The sequence below is a fragment of the Theobroma umbraticum genome, unplaced genomic scaffold (assembly GCF_002168275.2).
Source record: "Theobroma umbraticum cultivar Fairchild unplaced genomic scaffold, ASM216827v3 scaffold_67.0, whole genome shotgun sequence".
In the NCBI taxonomy this organism is placed as follows: Eukaryota; Viridiplantae; Streptophyta; class Magnoliopsida; order Malvales; family Malvaceae; genus Theobroma; species Theobroma umbraticum.
The window spans coordinates 7524780-7542354 of record NW_018397262.1 but is presented as its reverse complement, the minus strand read 5'-3'; the positions used below and the strand labels follow the sequence as shown (position 1 = coordinate 7542354).

Genomic DNA, 17575 nt, shown 5'->3' with positions numbered 1-17575 from the left:
CTCTCTCTCTCTCTCTCTCTCTCTGTGTTTTATGTCAGAAAGAAGATCAATATTGTCAGATGACATTGAGAATTCTTCAAACCCATATCTGGAAAACTTACCTTTCTGAAAATATGGGCTGGGATCCTTTGGTTATAAGATGGAAAGATCTGTCCTGCCTGATTTAATAGCCTAGGATTAAGATAATAGGGTAAAGACAGTGTTGGTTAATATATAATCAGTTACATGCATTATTTGACTCGATTAAGTAGAATTAAAAATATCTTGTAATTTTGTACTACTCGAGTTGATTAAGTAGAATTAGAATATCTTATAATTATCTGAATTCGATTATAAATATTAAATTTTAATTTTATATATTAAATTAATTATTTAATATTTATGAATAATATACATAAAAATTGATTCTAAATATAGTTTTAATGCCAATTCGGATTTAAATTGAGTTTTTCACGAGGATTGATTCAGATTTAAATTGAGTTTTTCATGAGTATTAATAATCACCATTCAGGAATTAAGCAATGATTTATGTGATTAATTAAATTTTAATCGGATTTAGGTTCAAATACTCCCAAGATTAACAAGTATCTTACCCAGTACCATATTCTAGTTAGGTTTCAATGCTCCATGCAAAAATTACAAATAGGTCAAGGCTCATTCAATTAACACAGCTCTTAAGTGTGAATCAAACTCATGATTTACAACCCTAACTTCACAGAAGCAGGATGTCTTAGTATGAAAAGTATAACATTTTACTTCAAAGACCAAATATCCACAGCTTTCTCTGGGCTCTCGAATGTATCTCCCAAGCTTCCATCAGCCGCCTCCTAGAGGATGCCAGTGATAGATATAGGCAAAAATGCAAAAACAAAGTTAATCACCATACCCTTACTTTCCTCCATTCACTATAGCATACTTTACAGTTTCTAATTTACAACCAAAAAGGAACATTAATGATGGAAAGCTAGTATGGTTCAGCTTCGACTATGTAGAGATTTGCTTGCTTGTGAGGCCAGAGCTAATGCCTTGGCTCTTGTACTTGTCATCATCCACTCCCTCTCTGCACGACGCTGATGCTGTCTTGCATTCTTTGCACGCTTTGGAGCTAAGCGCGTGTCTCTTTCCACAAAGGCGAGTCTAAATTTTTCTGCCAGGGATAACTCGTTGGGACTTGAAAGTGTTTGGGATATGGCCTTCGGTGTAAACCGGCAGAAAACCCATGTTTTGGGATCGATGTCCTTGATGATGGGATCGTCCAAAGCAACATCGGGCAATGCTTCCCTGGGAACTTCAGTTCCTCTAAAACCGAATAGTGATGGCTTTGGATTTACTATTATCCGTGGGCATTCGGTAGACACCATCTCCAATGAGTCTTTATCAATCTTTGGCTGCCAAAAAAGAAGTGATAGGGTTTGTAACAAACACTCCGAAGAAGAAGAAGAGCAAGCAGGAAAGTGTCAAGAGATTGAAAGGACGAAGAGTCAAACTCAATAAGAGCAAGTCCATACCCACACAAGCCAACGCAAAGACTGTGCGCCACGACCAATCTCCATGGTATCAAGTTCCTCCCAAGAATCTCCCCCCACATCGTTCAGCTTTGGCTTCAATATGCCCAAGCATCTTCGGGCTGTAGACTCACTCGAAGGGCACCCTCTGCAATATTAACTTTGGTTCATAGCCTGTTATGAGGTTTATACCCCTAGTCAAACCCAAATATCCAGTTATGATTTCATTTCATGCTATTGGAACAGTAAAAAAGAGGTTGGAAGTACTAAGTCTAACCAGTTGCCTGCATGAAAAACTTTGGTAAAATAAATTTCTATATCTTGAAGGTGTGACAAGTTCTGAAGATTTTAAAATGGTAGCGCCTTTTCATTCTTTGCAAACTAATACAGTTCAATCAAAATACTTCATGTCTGTTTATTCTACGTACATCTCATCTGATATGAGCTCATTATCATTTATATTATTAATACTTTCAAAGAGTATATAAAAACTCGGTACTCATAATGAACCTATAAATTCACAGAACTTATACATTGAAAACTGACAAGAACTGCATGCTAAAAACCCCTAATGAATAATGTGCGTGCCGATGAGAGCTTACCCGCATCTCAACGTCTCCAGTGAATGGCAGTGCTGCACGAGTTCCGATACACCATTGGCAGTAATTTTGTTGCATTGGCTGCATTAAGAACTTGTCTCAGTAATTGATTTATTAATTGATTTCAAATGACGATTCCAACAATTCATACCTTATATCCACAGCACAAAGAGATTTGCACATTTCAGCTACTTTTGCTAAGCCGAAATCTGAAACATCTGAACCAGAAAGGTCAAGAATTTCCCAAGAACTATCAGCTAAGGAGACAATGACATCATCATTTAGTAACTTTCTTCTCCTTGCAATTGCTGCCAATGTTATCTGCCATCATCCATTAATAAGCTTTAGGAAAATACTAATACAAAGCTTCCCAAGCAACGATTCTAGATATCGAATTGGAAACATACCGTTAAGCAATTCAACAATGGATAAACTACAATTCTCCTAACCAAATGAATCAAACTAAAACCCTAGGGAAACAAATGATAATGCATTAATCATTGATAAGATGGAACTATCAACCTATGCAAAATGTTGTTTACAAATTCATCATCATCAACTTGAAAGGAACAAAAGGATGAATTAATAACATATCATTAAGCAATTCAATACCAAATAAACTATGATTCTCCTAACCCAATGAATCAGACAATAACCCTAGGGAAACAAATGATAAGGCGTTAATCATCCATAGGATGGAACTATCAACCTAAGCAACAAATTGTTAACAAAATCATCATCAACTCGAAAGAAATGAAAGGATGAATTGATAACATATCATTAAGCAATTCAACAACGAATAAACTATGATTCTCCTAACCGACTGAATCGAACTATAACCTTAGGGAAACAACTGATAATGCATACATCACCCATAGGATGGAACTATCAACCTAATCGATCATCAACTCGAAAGGAACGAAAGGACAAAACTATAGCAAAACAAATCCTAACATATACATTGTTACTACAAACAACTAAGGATGAACAGCTATCATTAAGTTCTTCACCTTAATATCCGCGGGAAAACTAGCAGCAATCTCACTCAAATCCTCGACAATATCCTCCAAATGCCGGCCAACAACTCCAAGGCACAAGCTCACTAAACTAGGAGGTTTATTCTTCTCAACGCGTAATCCTATCATCAAAAACGTAATCTTTTTTTCAAAAATTTTCAATAAAAATAATAAATTTGCATTATTTTCTCGTTCCTTCCGTTTCAATCACAAACAGAAATTCCAAAACTCGATTTTGCAATGATTAAATAACTTGAAAATTAAGAAATTTCAAGCGAGGGAGAAAGAAGATTACTGGAAGAGTGTAGAGAGGGGATCGAATGAGACGATTTGGAGTTCCGATAGGGGTTCAAATCGAGCTTCTTCAACGAGATTTCTAATGCCTTGGCGGCAGATTTTCCTTTTTCCATCAAAATTTTTCTTTCTCTCTTCTTTCTGATATTCCGATTTCGTCGAGAAAAGAGAGGCGGTTGAGATTTGTCAGGGATTTTAATGAAAGTTCGCTCCTTTTTGTCCTTTCAGACCACGAAACAATGGCCGACTTTCAAGAAATTAAAATTTCTTTTAAAAAAAACTCATTTTTATTGGCCTTTTTTTGGAAATTATATTTACTAAAAAGGCCATTGCTCCCATGATAATGAAGGGTTACTTTGGTAATTTAACGTCCTCGGACCACCCTCTCCTTCCATTTTTCTCCAGTTTGAAAAATCCCAAAAGCCGGCTTTTTTTCGTTCAAGTTTCTTTCTTTCGAAGCGAAAACGAAGAAAGCATTCATGGTGAAAGGAGGGCAAAACTTACCGGCTGACGTCATCCAAGTAATCGATCAGCTAGAGCGCCATTGCTTAGCCCCCGATGGATCTCTCGTCTCCAAATCCGCCTATTACGATCTCCAACTGGTATCCTTTTTTTCTTTTAAAAATCTTGTTTCTTTTTCTTAAAACAATGTGATGAGTGAATTCTTGTTAAATAATGTGATGAATTTCGATTTTCAGGCGAGGGAGGAGATGTCGAGAGAAAGATTACGTTACTTAGAAGCAATGGTGATAATTTATTTTAATTTTTTTTAAAAAATTTTCTGTATGAATTAATTTTCCTTCATTTTTTAAACATTTGTGAAAAGAAAAATGTAAAATTTTGCAGGCAATTTACTGTGAAGCAATAGCTATGGTGGAAGAGTATCAGCAAGCGATTTCCGTGGCAAATCTCGGAGGGATTCGAGACCTTCAAGGTCTTTATCCACAGCTTGGATTGAAGAACTCTCCTCAGGTTTCAATATATGTTAATTTTTAGTTTTTATGTTTCTTTTTTCTTTTTCATTGTTTGAGGTTAATTGAGAAAGTTATAGGATAAATGTGAATTACCTTTTGCAGCAAAAGGAAGAGTTAGATAGTAAACATATGATTTTGTTTACCTTATAGCAAAATGTTTGATTTTACCTTTATAGGGAATGCTAATGTTAAGACCCGTTTTTCGCTTGTTCATTTGTTCTTCTTTGATCAATTACGATTTTCCTTTTTTTCCCTATATTTACTACTCCTTTATGACTACTTTTTAATAAGTTAAAAGCAAATTGTGAGAAGTAAGTAGCAAAAGTAATAAACTAGCAGAGTGTTTATAGTTAAGAATCTGAGAAAAGGTTATGCTATGTGTTTTATGAACTTTAGGTTTATGAGACTCTAGAGCACCGATTGGTTGTTGCTGAAGCGGCTCAAAGATTGAGACTTCCACTTATATCTAACGATGGGGAAATTCATGAGGAAGAAATTGAAAAATGGAGTATAATGTCACGGAGTTCACTCGATAGTACCAGTACCAGTCTCACTATCAGCTCAAGTTCAAACTCAGTTAATTATGCGAATAGTGCTGCAGCTGCGAATAATGCTGGTGATTTGGGGGAACCTGGTGTTGGTGTGCCTAGTCGCTTTCTTGGAATAACACCTGCTTATTTGTGGCAAACTCAGCTTCAAAGGGTGCCATTGTCAATGGTACGTAAACTTTGCATCATGGTGGCAGATGGAGTCTGAAAGTTTTTAATCTAAAAATATTCTCTGAATCTTTATTTACAAAATAGGTCCTTGCTTCTGTTGCCATATGATTTAATCATCATCTACACTGGCTGAGCCTTCTTATAATAAAATTTTTGTGAATGTGGTGATTTTAGGATATGGCTGACTATCAGTTAGCTCTTTCAAGGGAGATTGATGTTCGTTTGAAATCTAAATGTGACAAGTTAGCAGATGCCTTCGTTGATGATATTGGTAATTTCATGCATCACTTGCTTCTCTCCCTTCTCTTATTATCCAGTTTATATATGCCAGTGCATTTTGGCTTGCTGTTTGGAAACACCTCATCCTTCCTTCATAATGTTCTGTCCCTAAATTTAGTGTTGGTTTGTGAAATTAGTCCATAGGTCTTGTTGTCCATCGTATTATTCAGAGAGTCAGAGGCCTAGATAACTGCAGTGAAGTGCAAATTAGAATGTGGTCGCAAATATGTTAACATATTTGCCTTTTTCAATAGTTATTTGCCTGATATTACCATTGTTATCGTGCTGCAGACTCATCTTCTGGAAGTCAAAGTTCAAGTTCTCGCCTTCCAGAAAGGTTTCAGTTACTTTCTTTCCTTCTTTGATGTGGTTGGTATCACTATATGCTTGATATTGATCACATGTTATAATATTTCATTTATCAGGGTTAAGTTGATAATTGAGGAGATTGAAAGGGAAGAAGCCGCTTTGCGGGAGGATCTCTATTCGGCAGATAGGAAATTTGCTGAATATTACAATGTAGGTGAATGGTCAATCCATATGAGATGGAGACACCTTCCAAAAAAAATATATATATGAGATGGAGACAGTTCATTTTGTTAGATCTTTTGTCATCAGAGCTATAAGATAGTTTTCATTTCACTAGATGTTTTTGTGGATGACATCATGCTTTTAAAAGGAGTTTGTTTTGTTTGCATGAGATGTGATGTACAGCAATTTCTCTTGACAGGTCCTAGAGCAGATACTTGGAGTGCTTATTAAGCTTGTCAAAGATTTGAAGTTGCAACATCAACATAAATATGTAAGCATTATGCTAGGAAGTTCTTTTAATGTTTTTAATAGTAGAATTTCTTTTAAGGCGTTTTTAGTAGTAGAAGTAAATGACAGTATTTGTATCTGTTGATGGTTTCTATATGTTTTATGTTCTTTTTCTTCCTTGGACTGATCTCTAAACTTGTCTTTGACAAATTTTGTAGGATGAATTACAGAAGACGTGGCTCTGCAAAAGATGTGAGACCATGAATGCAAAATTAAGGTTTGTTGCCCTATTTTACTTGCTATATTTGGATTGTTTGCTCTACCATCATGTTGTTTAGCATTTCTTTTATTTATGTTATAGAAATATGGAAATAGCATATTCATACATATTTATTTGTGTTTATTTGATCTCATGCACAGCATACTTCTGCTCATCTTTCGAATTAGCCTGTCATACGTGCATTTATTGTCTCAGGGTTTTGGAGCATGTTCTCTTGCTTGAAACTTATACTCAGGAGTCGATACCAGCATTACATAAAATAAGGTACTTTTAAAGGGTGATGCACATAATTATCAGACTGCTTCAATATTGGGCTATAACCTTGTCTCACTTTGTTGCCAGGAAATATCTCCTCGAGGCTACGGAAGAAGCTTCTGCTGCATATAATAAAGCAGTATGTTCCATTATCTATCTTCTAGTTTGACAGTTAATTGTTAGAATGTACGAATAATTCTTATTTTCACAACTGTGACCCTAACACTGCCTCAAAGGGGGAAAATTTGGCAAGGCCAACTTCTGCCTATGGTTGTTTCTGTTTTGGTTGCCATTGTGTTCGTCCAAGTTTTGCTACTTTCTGTTTCTTATCCTATTTACATTATCAACTCATGTTTCAACAGGTGACACGTCTACGTGAGTATCAAGGTGTCGATCCTCACTTCGATACTATTGCAAGGCAGTACCATGAAATCGTGAAGGTAAATATCAGCTAACAAATAGCAGTCTTAACTCAATTTCCTTCGACAAACATTAACATCACCGCCTACTTACAGAAACTGGAAAATATGCAATGGACAATCCACCAAGTCGAGATGGACCTCAAGCGCTTACCAGACCACGCAAGCACATAACTTCCAGATCCCATTTCCTCTTACCTGTGAACATTTCTGTATTGACCCTTTTGTTGTACAATAGGTACTCAATACACAACGAATTTCGATCACCGACCTATAGCTTGTTGTGTACCATAGCTAAAATGTTCGTGTTCCCTCTTCAGAGGGATCACTCGTTTGATTTTGCATTGAAAGCTTTTTGTACAGCCAATGATTGTTAATGAAACAATGATGCTTTTGTCATAAACAGCTGGTGGTGGGAGCTTTACCCCCCTTGAGTACTAGGTAGAATGGCGGCAGCATCCCCTTTGAAAGCAGCTTGAGACGCGCACACGGAGCCGACACACTTTGACTTAAGAAGCAAGTCATGTGGCTCTTTCACTCCCTTCTTTTTCTTAGGAACAACGATTAAGACATGCTTCTGGGCATGTTCATGATATCTAGTTCATCAATCTGGCCCTACTGGGTAATTATCATACCTAATTTTCACATGACAAACCTCTTTAATATGTTAAAAATATTCGCAATAAATGTTATGATAAATTTTAATTATCTCACGTGAATATCGCGGTTTATATTAAGCAGTAAAGAATTATTTATTTTGGATTGTTGAGTTTTATGATTTTATTTTATAAAAGTAATTGAACAAATTAAAAAGAATTAAAAATAGTTAACTATATTATAATGTACAATCGATGTGACATATATGATATCACCGAATCGAAGTGTAAACGAAGCAAAATCGATTTGTAGGTAAGAGAGAGACCAACTTGGTAGCATAAGATTGGGTAGCCACAAAAAATCAAAGCAAGCCACCCCAAAGAACAAAAATATTCCAAATGGATTTGAATTGACCTGGACCGTATATTGTTCTCCTTCAAATTTCCAGATTCTTCCCCCCTGTTCGTTCTTCTTTCCCTTACGACTCCAGCTTGTGGGTCGGTTAATCCCTCATTACGCGTGATATCCACGCCTTTTTTTTATTATTATTATTATTTATTCCGATTAATTAGAATATTTATTCTGCAATCTCGACCTTCCACGAGTCAAGATTCTGATCTCAGACCCATCCACGTGGACCAATCCAAAGATATCCTTAACCCGCGGTTATGTCTCCTCTCCGCGGGGACTCAACCGCCTATTTAAACACCCCGTTGCCGCTGTTGTTTTCTCATAGTATCCGATTGGAAGAAGCCTACCAAGCTCTCAGGTAAAGGTTCGGTTCGGTTTCGTTTCTGAGCCAAAACCAACCTTCGTTTTCGTCCTGTTTTATTGGTTTGTTGTGTTTGATCATCGTATCTTTGTCTCCTGGAGTCGGGCTTTTAGTGTGTCTTGTTTCGTTTGTTGTGTTAAAAGATTGGATCAATGATCTTCCGGGGTGATCTCTTTTCTGGGAATTTTCGTTTCTAAGCCAAAACCCTTTTTTGTTATTGTCCTTGTTGTTTTCTGGTTTGTTGTGTTTTGATCATCATATCGTTGTTTCTTGGGAGTTCTTTTAGTGTGTCTTGTAGTTCTGGGGGAGGGTCTGATTCTTGTTTCCCTTTAGAACCATGTTTAGTTTGTTGAATATGGTGAATTCGTGATTAGTTAGCTTTGGTTTTTCTAACCTCTTAAGGAAAAGTTGAATTCTTGATGTAATTGTGTTGATTTTAGCATTCAACATATGTATGATTGATGTTTGATTGGAAGAGATGTTTCGATTTTAAGGTCTTGGGTATTCTTCTGTTTGAAAGATGGAATGGCTTTATGGCCCTGGTTTGGACCTGGGTTTTGTTTAAACACGTTGATCGTGAAAGAAAATTGTAGGCTTGGTTTAATAGGGAGTTCTGATATTAATGATACGAGGTTCTGCTTTTTTATGTCTCTTTGTGTTTGATCATATGTAAACCTCTTTGTAGTGCTTTTTCTGCTTGTTATTGATAGAGTTTCAGATGTTTGATAAGCTTTTCAGACACTATAAGTTGTTGATTTCTAACAATTCATGGTTTGTTATTTCTTACAGTACTAGCGCTCAAGAGACAAGCAAGCACCCGTAGGTCGTTCCAAGTTTCTATTTAACTAAGTACATGGTTGATATAGGCATCCAGATCCCTACTACTTTCGATCCATTCGCCGAGGCTGAGGAATTTGGTGGCACTGGAGCCAAGGAGTATGTGCATATACGAATCCAACAGAGGAATGGAAAGAAAAGCTTGACTACTGTTCAAGGCCTGAAACAGGATTTGAGCTACGAGAAAATTCTCAAGTGTCTCAAGAAGGAGTTCTGCTGTAATGGGAATGTCGTGAATGACAAAGAGCTCGGCAAAATCATTCAGCTCCAAGGTGATCAGCGCAAAAACGTGTCCCAGTTCCTTGTTAATGCTGGCATCGTGAAAAAGGATCAAATCAAGATTCATGGTTTCTAGGGAAGTTATTGCTGCTTTTGTCATGATTTAGGACCTTTATGAAATAAATTTCTAGGCTGTCTTTGTTTTAGTCTCGTCTTTGCACCCCCTGTTGGGGTGGACCAATAATGGAATCCAATGTTAGAGTTTCATTAATAATAATGGATAGTATTTGCGTTAAAGCTTTGCCTTTTATTCCTGTCTTGCCTCTGCCTTCTGGTCTCTGCTGGTGTTTCAGGTTCAGGACAAGCCAATTTAAAATCCTATGCACTATGAGTACTTTGGTGCATGAACTTGGTTATCTTTATCATACCCTGCCTTTCCCTTTTGTTCAAATTTGGGCTATTGCTTCAACTGATGTTACAACTGCAATTTTGTCCATTTGGCCCGTAATATGCGCTTTGCAACCATAGTCGGGTCTGTTTGAGGTTGGACTTTGACCTTGTCTGGCTCCAGGGCTTTGAGCCACCGGTTCTTTTCTGCCAAGGCACTCCTAGAACCTTCTATGTTGTTTGCCTTAGCTTTGCATCTATGTGGGATAAGGATGAATTAGAAAGCAAACGAATGAGAGCTCCCTGTTTCTGGTTGGCTTTGCCCTTGGGAGCTTCATTTCATTAGTCTACTTGAAAGCTCAGATGGCTGGGAGGTAGTGACTGGTACTAAGGATTTTGAGTCTCAGTAGGTGCTAGATACAGATAAGGACCATGCGGTCCGGTAACCCAAGGTTCTATAATTCAAGATGGTGTCCTGTCACAAATTCAATATCAGTAATAAATAAGATGAGTCTCAAACTTACATGTTTGGACATGCTTTTTGTATTGAAAACATGTATCCGTGACATTTCCAATTTTGCTTTGTGTTTCTCAACTCCAGATATGAGGGTTTCGCCTTCATCTAGATTGAAATTTCATGCATGATGGACTCTTATTAATGAAGTATATGGTAGTTCTCCAGGCACCTTCGGCAACTGAAACACCAGATACGGTTGTATGAAGTTTCAAAAGGCAATTCATGGTGACAAGATTGAATCACATTAATATAATTTAACGCAGAATGATTCTAAGATGTTGCCTTGCCATAGGCAAGACTGAAATATTTATTTCGAAGAAGTGATAACCAACATTGCTGTGATCTCAAGGAGTGAGTTCTACACTCTGGGGGAACCAGAATTGAGGACATCGAAAAAGATAAGCAAACTTCTAGCTTAAACAATCTTTCTTCTCAAAATCCGTCATATATCAGGCACAAGACTCACCAAAAAAATGTAAAGTTATAACTATATGCAATATATTACAATCGAAAATGAAAAACCAAACCAGACAAAGTTATGTAACGAGGAGCCTAGAGATCTCTTAAAGCCATTGTGCACTACTCTCGGGGAATTTTCCCCGATTCTGCAAGTCCAGTCATCTATTTCTAAAAGAGTTGGCCTTGTTGGGTTCCACTTCTCATCATGTCACGGAACTCTTCATAATTGATTTTACCATCCTGTAAACAAGGCATAAGTAAGAACTAATGCATCATGCTGCAAAGAAAATGTGCTTTGAAGGGTAGAAAAAAGGTAGAAAAGGGGGCTTACATTGTCAGTGTCAACTTCAGATATTATTTCCTTGATTGTGTCATCGTCACCCATTCCATATTCTTTCATGGCTGTCTCTAGCTCATCTCTTGTGATATACCTGAAAAGAGTTTCAAAGAAGTTATTGACTCCTAGCATATCTTAATTAATGGTTGTGCTGGCCAAAGAAAGAGGACTTAATGGTTTAATCATGGGTCCCATGTCATTGATTTATGTGCCCCAAATATGACTAGTTCAGACAGCTAAATCTTATCTATTTCACATGAAACTTGGAATTATGGAATACTAGCCTGAAATGCTACTGCAATTACTAGCATGCTTATATCCACCAAACGAAAGCAAAACTGAACACACCAAGACAAGATCAAATATGACACTGCAATTCTAGCATTATATGTCTGGCCAGCTCTGGCTATGAAGAAAACTTACCCGCTGTTGTCCTTGTCAAAATGTTGAAAAGCTTTATACAGATGTTCGTCTCTTTCTAGCCTATGTCTGTGCATTGTAGCAGTGATAAATTCAATGTAGTCAATACTACCATTTCCATCCACATCAGCCTGTAAGATAAAACCAAGGTGAGTATGTATGATATAAACTAAAAAGATCTACATATTATAGATTGAAATAGTATCATACAGCTTCCATCAGCTGCTGAACTTCAGCCTCCGTGAGCTTTGATCCAAGTCGAGCTAATCCAGTCTTAAGTTCATCATAGGTGATTGTGCCACTGTTGTCAGTGTCAATGTTTGCAAACATCTGCTTCAGACCTTGGATTTCTTCAGTAGAAAGATTTTCTGCAATGACCTATAATCCACCAGGCTTGTTATTAGACGGCAAGTAAAGTTACTCAAGTAGAAACCAACAGAATAACTGGGGACTGCAAAATGACGTACTAATTTGCTATTGTATATCAAATAAAACAGGCCTATCTCATGACTAAAGAGTCACATGCCTATCTCTCTCTTACTGCCACATTTAGAAATCAAAGATACCATATAAATAAATTTGAACCTACCTTTAAGGCAAGTTGCTTTAGTTTGTTCATTCTTCTGAATTGCTTCATTCTAGAAAGCACTGCACTGTCTAGTGGCTTGTCTGATGCACTTCCACCTTCTCGTATCCATGGATGCTCTGCATAAATCACAGATTTTCAATCTTTTGGTTGGGCCTTGACATGAATTATAGTAACTCACAAGCCCAGCATGATGCAATCAAACAAATCACACACACACGCAAGCACGCACACGGATTCATATATATATTAGAACGTAATTTTGCAACGTTACAATTGACTTTCCTTTAACACATTAACATGATAGAATGCCAGGATGCGTTGCAGATGAAGATAGAATGAACATTTAAAGAAATTATTTTTGAACCTACAAGGAATCACCAGTGATTAACTACTTATATAAATTCCCACCCGGCCAACCAAACAAAAAAAAAAAGGGAAACTATTCTGTAAATAAGTACCTAGGACTTGAGCAGAAGTGATCCTCTTTTTCGGGTCCTGTGTTAACATCCTGCAGACTAGGTCCTTGGCACTGTCCGAAATAGAAGGCCATGGTTCACTTACAAAGTCAATTTCTCCTTCCAAAATAGCATCAAATATCCCCTTCTCCGTTTCTGAGGCAAAAACATTCATTAAATTATATACTAACATTGAAGTGGCAGTTTCGAAGGCTATTTAGTACAGTCAAAGCTATAGTTTTTGGCAACTGATGATATTATTTTCCACGAGCAAAATGATAGTGTGGTTCAAATAATTACCTGCCCAAAATGGAGGCACACCACTGAGTAAGATATACAACATAACTCCTGCGCTCCAAACATCAATTTCCTTTCCATATCTACGCCGTAATACTTCAGGAGCAACATAGTAAGCACTCCCAACTATATCCCGATACACCTTTCCTGCCAAAAGTACCAAGAGCAATCAGAAAAGAATGCTAATGGTTATTTACACATGGACATACATGAGATACGATTTTTTTTTTTCCTTTTCAGAAAGAAATACCATTTACTTTCGAAAACAAGCATAATGCATGTTAGAGTGTATGGATATGTGAATTCACATATGCATATTATACGTGTTTACAGACATCCACATATATACATGCAAGTTTATACTGGATATAAAATTTGTAGAAAGACTACAAACTGCATGGCTCACGCTTAAATTAAAGCTTAAAGCTATATAACTTTCACACAGCTATAGAAGTCAAATTCCGCCATCATGTAAATGAGATCTATACCTCTGAGTCGGTGTACAGGAAATCAAGAAAATAGAAGGTAAATAAGAATTTCAGAAAGTTGCCATTAATGCATAGTTTTTTAAACATATTCAATGCCAAATATTGTAACAAGATTAGGGCATAAACATAGAGGAAACAATAATAAAAATGCTGGAAGCTAATGCAATATCAGTTAATGACTGCTGACCAATTCAACTTCTAAGTGATGGTTTTTCGGACTTAATCAGCCAGGTATCACAATCGCCCAATTGCCATTCTTATTTAGTAACAAATGATGCTCCAAGAGAGCAGAAGTTAAAATTTCAAAATACTATATATGGTATACGGTTAAACTAAATAGTGAATGAACATGCATACAATGAATTGAAGGAGACGGGCAGAACAAATTGGGGAAACTTACCTGCCATCTTAGTTGGCAGCTAATGATGTCCAAACCAATAAAATTTCAAAATTATAATTAACCTAATTGACTTATTCTCCGTTCAATACTCACTATACTAGTTAGGAGTTAGTGCAAAAACTTCGAATCTTTCACAAGCAGGTGGCTAAGACCAATCAGTATTTCCATGTACATATGCACAAATTTCCTGCAATTTAGGACCAATAACTTAATGTGCAATTGACCAAATATAAAGAGTGACAAGAATTTACCCTCTTCAATGAACACCGACAACCCGAAATCTGTGGCCTTCAAAAGAGCATTCGCATCCTTGCTAGACAACAAGAAATTCTCGGGCTTAAGGTCCCTATGCATTACACCCATAAAATGACAAGCATGGACAACATTAACAATTGCCCTGCAGATAGATGCAGCTGCCCTTTCACTATAATGTCCCTTAGCTATAATCCTATCAAACAACTCACCACCAGCACACAATTCCATTACAAGGTGAACAGATTGCTTATCCTCATAAGCACCTCTAAACTCCACAATATTAGGCTGTCCACTCAAGTGTTGCATAATCTGTATCTCCCTTTTCATATCCTCCTTATCATTCTTTGTAACTAGCTTCCTCTTAGAAATTGTCTTGCAAGCATATTGCTTTCCAGTTGAATTCTCAGTGCAAAGATAAGTTACACCAAACTGACCTTTTCCCAATTCCTTACCAATTGTATAGCGCATCCTTATATCTTCATATGGTTTACCAAGAATTGTATCAACCCTGGGGGCAGGCTTGGGGCTTGGTGCTGGGGCAACCGGCTTCCAAGGTGTCTGAGCACCTGGCTTTTCAGGGATGTGGTGAAATTGGGGTTGAACAGGTGCGGGCCTCACAGGTTCTTGGTATCTTTGTTGATGCACAGCAGCTGTAGTTGTTGCTCCTGATCTGTAGCCATTATGCTGTGGTTTTGATTCTTTGCTTTTTGTCAGACAACCACCCATCTGGTTTCACTTGTAACTGCCAAGTTGTCAAAACCGAATTTGGATTGAAAGAAAAAGACCCAGATGATGAAACAGATACAAAATTAAGAAACTGGATCAGAATTCAGTGATTTACTAAGGTTGAGGTAGAAGGAAAAAGACCCAGATTCAGAAACTTAGAAAAAAAAAAAAAGAACTTTGGATCAAAGGTGATGTTTTCACACTGATAAAAGAGAAAAGCCCAAAACCAAGATGGTGACTACGGAATATGCTGAGGGGTCTGGGTGTGATGAAAAAGAATCCAGCTTTAAGGCTAGTGAATACAAAGGGTTTGTTTATAAGGGAAAAATGTAGATCAAAGTTTCAAGCTTTAACAAGACGGGGGGGAGGCTATGACTAGTGACAAAACACAGGGGAGGCTTGCTTGGCTTGGTCAACTTTTGAGTTAATGTTTGAAACATTGAAGTTTGATAGGACCAAAGAGAAAGAATCTTCTCGGCAAGGGACAGCAAAAGAGCAGCCAATGTAACAACCCTGTCACCGAAAATAATCAATAAGGAAAATTAAGATCCATTAGCTGTCTGCTGTCTGCTGTCTGCTGTCTGCCAATATTTTTCGTTTTATCACAGTATGTCTTGGGGTTAAGGGTCTCCATCTACTTTATTACTCAGCCATTTGATGTAATTAATTAGCTCATCAGTTAAGATTTTCCTGTAATAATACATTAAATGAAAATATTTACTCATAGTGTCATCATTTACTCTGCAGTGGCAGAAAAATTAACAAATTATTATAGCAGGATAATATAATTTCTTAAAATTAAGTCTTAAATAGACTGCATTATCAAGAAAACGTTTAAAGATCAGTAGTTGTTAGAATATCCTGATCCAAAACCTTTGATTTATGAACTTTGTGATTAGAAAAAAAGTACACTTTCTCCTCTTATTTTCTAAAGTTAGACATTTGGTTGGACAAAACTTTTTCATTTTGTCTTCACTTGCTAAAAGAATTGGAAGTGCAAAGTCATCCACAACTCCAATTCTATCCCAAGACAAGGAATTCTTCATTCTTTTCCCCCAATATATTTATTGCAAAAAAACAAAGAGTAATTCTGTGAACTACTCTTCCTTTCCTTGGAGGAAAACCATTTCCCCCTTGTTTGATTGCTGAAAACCATGGAGAGAAGATTGACACAAAATTGGAAGGCTGAGATCCAAGGTCATCAGAACATGCGGAAAACCCCTTTTAAGGGCCGCACGATTGATCATAGGAACTGGCAACAAAAGTGGGTCCCAAAATGAAAGAAAATTCATTACGTGGGACACGTGGCAAATGGGTATGCGTCAAAGTTGGTGCTAGAATTCTAATCAAGAAGACGTGGAAATTGGTTTCCAATTTAATCTACTGATGACTTTAGTTCTTGAGTTCGGTTGGAACAAACACGGTTTTGGTTGATGCTGTAAGAACCCAAACCAATTTCCTTCAGCGAATCAAATGGAACAAAGAACAAGATGAGAATTGGACAAGACACGTTTGTTTAGTAGAGTGTGCTTCCTACAAGAAACAAAGATTGAAGCTTCTGATTTGGGCTAAAAGAGAAGAACAAATTATACAAGTGAAAGAAAACTTGGAAAGAATTTTCCTAATTATGAAGAAAAAACAAGAATCCAAGAAGTTTGTGTGAAGCTTAGCCATGTTAGTTCAAAGAAGCAAACATAACTTGCAAGGCAAATTCTCTACTTTAGAAGTTTGTGCTTTCTATCAATCCTTATCCCTATATTTTTTGGGTATTTAATGATTTTTTAAAATAATTTTATGCTTATTTTATTTCAAATAATATGTAGTTAACGTATTGTCAGTATATATCGTCTAATTATTTTATAAAACAATACCTTATTATATCCGGATAATGTTAATATATATATTTTAGTTTAAATTTAGGTTTTTTTTTCAATTAAAGTGAAATTCATGGGCAAAGCCCAAGAAGTGGTCCCATGATAATTTGCCATTGAATTTCTTCCATAGGGACCTAGGGCCACTAAGTGATGGCTCTGTGATTTTCATTATAGATAAGAACTCACCACCCAAATCCAGTAATTTAGTGTTATAGGAATTTAAAATTTAAGGTGGCCTGTGTTTACTAGGCCACCAAGAAAGAATGAGAGGGTCTCCAAGAAATTCTAAGACTTTGGAAGAACACATTTAAAAATTTTTATGAGCTACTTTTTTTTTGCTCAGTCTTTTATGAGCTACTTAGATGGATTTGATAATTAATTAATCATAAGTAAATGAACATGGGAATTGGTTTTTTCAATTGAGATGAGATGACCCAAAGTCAAAGAAGAAGCAATAATATATCAAAGTAACATGATCGTAACAAGTTCATCATTGATTGATTGATGGATGTGTACTAAGAAATGAGTTTGGTTAGTTTGGTGTTTAACTCTTATAAAATTGTATTTCTATTTACAATTAAATTGATTAAGTTTCAATGATTCTCGCATGTTCATTTTCGTTTTTTGTATATAGTGAATAGAACAATAGCCGTGTTGCTCCACCCAACCTATCCAAAGAGCACACCTAAAGTAGATGAAAGGGCCACCCTTATTGATTAATTCAAGTTCTTTAATTAAAACAATTAATGGTCTTAATTATGACACTTAATTTGGTTGGACATGGTCAAGAGCCCATAATCTGTTGCATGTTCCATTAAGAAAAATAACCATTAATTAAGGTTCAATT

General features: G+C 36.6%; 3 protein-coding genes and 1 pseudogene across 4 annotated transcripts; 2 read left to right on the top strand and 2 right to left on the bottom strand.

The window, feature by feature from the left end:
• Positions 1 to 674: 674 nt before the first annotated feature.
• On the bottom strand, positions 675 to 3686 carry LOC110419005 (RNI-like superfamily protein). Its single transcript, XM_021431858.2, has 6 exons — positions 3416 to 3686; positions 3115 to 3242; positions 2256 to 2425; positions 2108 to 2185; positions 1509 to 1653; positions 675 to 1388 (listed from the first exon to the last, which is right to left on the bottom strand). The coding sequence occupies exons 1-6, from the start codon at positions 3528 to 3530 to the stop codon at positions 975 to 977; spliced, it is 1050 nt and encodes a 349-aa protein (XP_021287533.1). The 5' UTR covers positions 3531 to 3686; the 3' UTR covers positions 675 to 974.
• A 116-nt stretch (positions 3687 to 3802) lies between these two features.
• AUG4 (HAUS augmin-like complex subunit) lies at positions 3803 to 7792 on the top strand. The gene is made up of 13 exons (XM_021431857.2): positions 3803 to 4016; positions 4113 to 4160; positions 4261 to 4386; positions 4785 to 5105; positions 5282 to 5378; positions 5678 to 5723; positions 5812 to 5905; positions 6117 to 6188; positions 6364 to 6422; positions 6621 to 6689; positions 6768 to 6819; positions 7043 to 7120; positions 7196 to 7792. Exons 1-13 carry the CDS (start codon positions 3894 to 3896, stop codon positions 7271 to 7273), a joined length of 1263 nt encoding a protein of 420 aa, XP_021287532.1. The 5' UTR covers positions 3803 to 3893; the 3' UTR covers positions 7274 to 7792.
• Positions 7793 to 8304: 512 nt separating this feature from the next.
• Positions 8305 to 9821, top strand: LOC110419006 (protein translation factor SUI1 homolog pseudogene; annotated as a pseudogene). Its single transcript, XR_016351374.1, has 2 exons — positions 8305 to 8465; positions 9258 to 9821. The product of XR_016351374.1 is annotated as a protein translation factor SUI1 homolog pseudogene (transcript).
• An 872-nt stretch (positions 9822 to 10693) lies between these two features.
• Positions 10694 to 15408, bottom strand: LOC110419003 (calcium-dependent protein kinase 33). The gene is made up of 8 exons (XM_021431856.2): positions 14125 to 15408; positions 12989 to 13132; positions 12692 to 12844; positions 12234 to 12349; positions 11855 to 12022; positions 11648 to 11775; positions 11219 to 11318; positions 10694 to 11127 (listed from the first exon to the last, which is right to left on the bottom strand). Exons 1-8 carry the CDS (start codon positions 14852 to 14854, stop codon positions 11056 to 11058), a joined length of 1611 nt encoding a protein of 536 aa, XP_021287531.1. The 5' UTR covers positions 14855 to 15408; the 3' UTR covers positions 10694 to 11055.
• Between the last annotated feature and the right edge of the window lie 2167 nt (positions 15409 to 17575).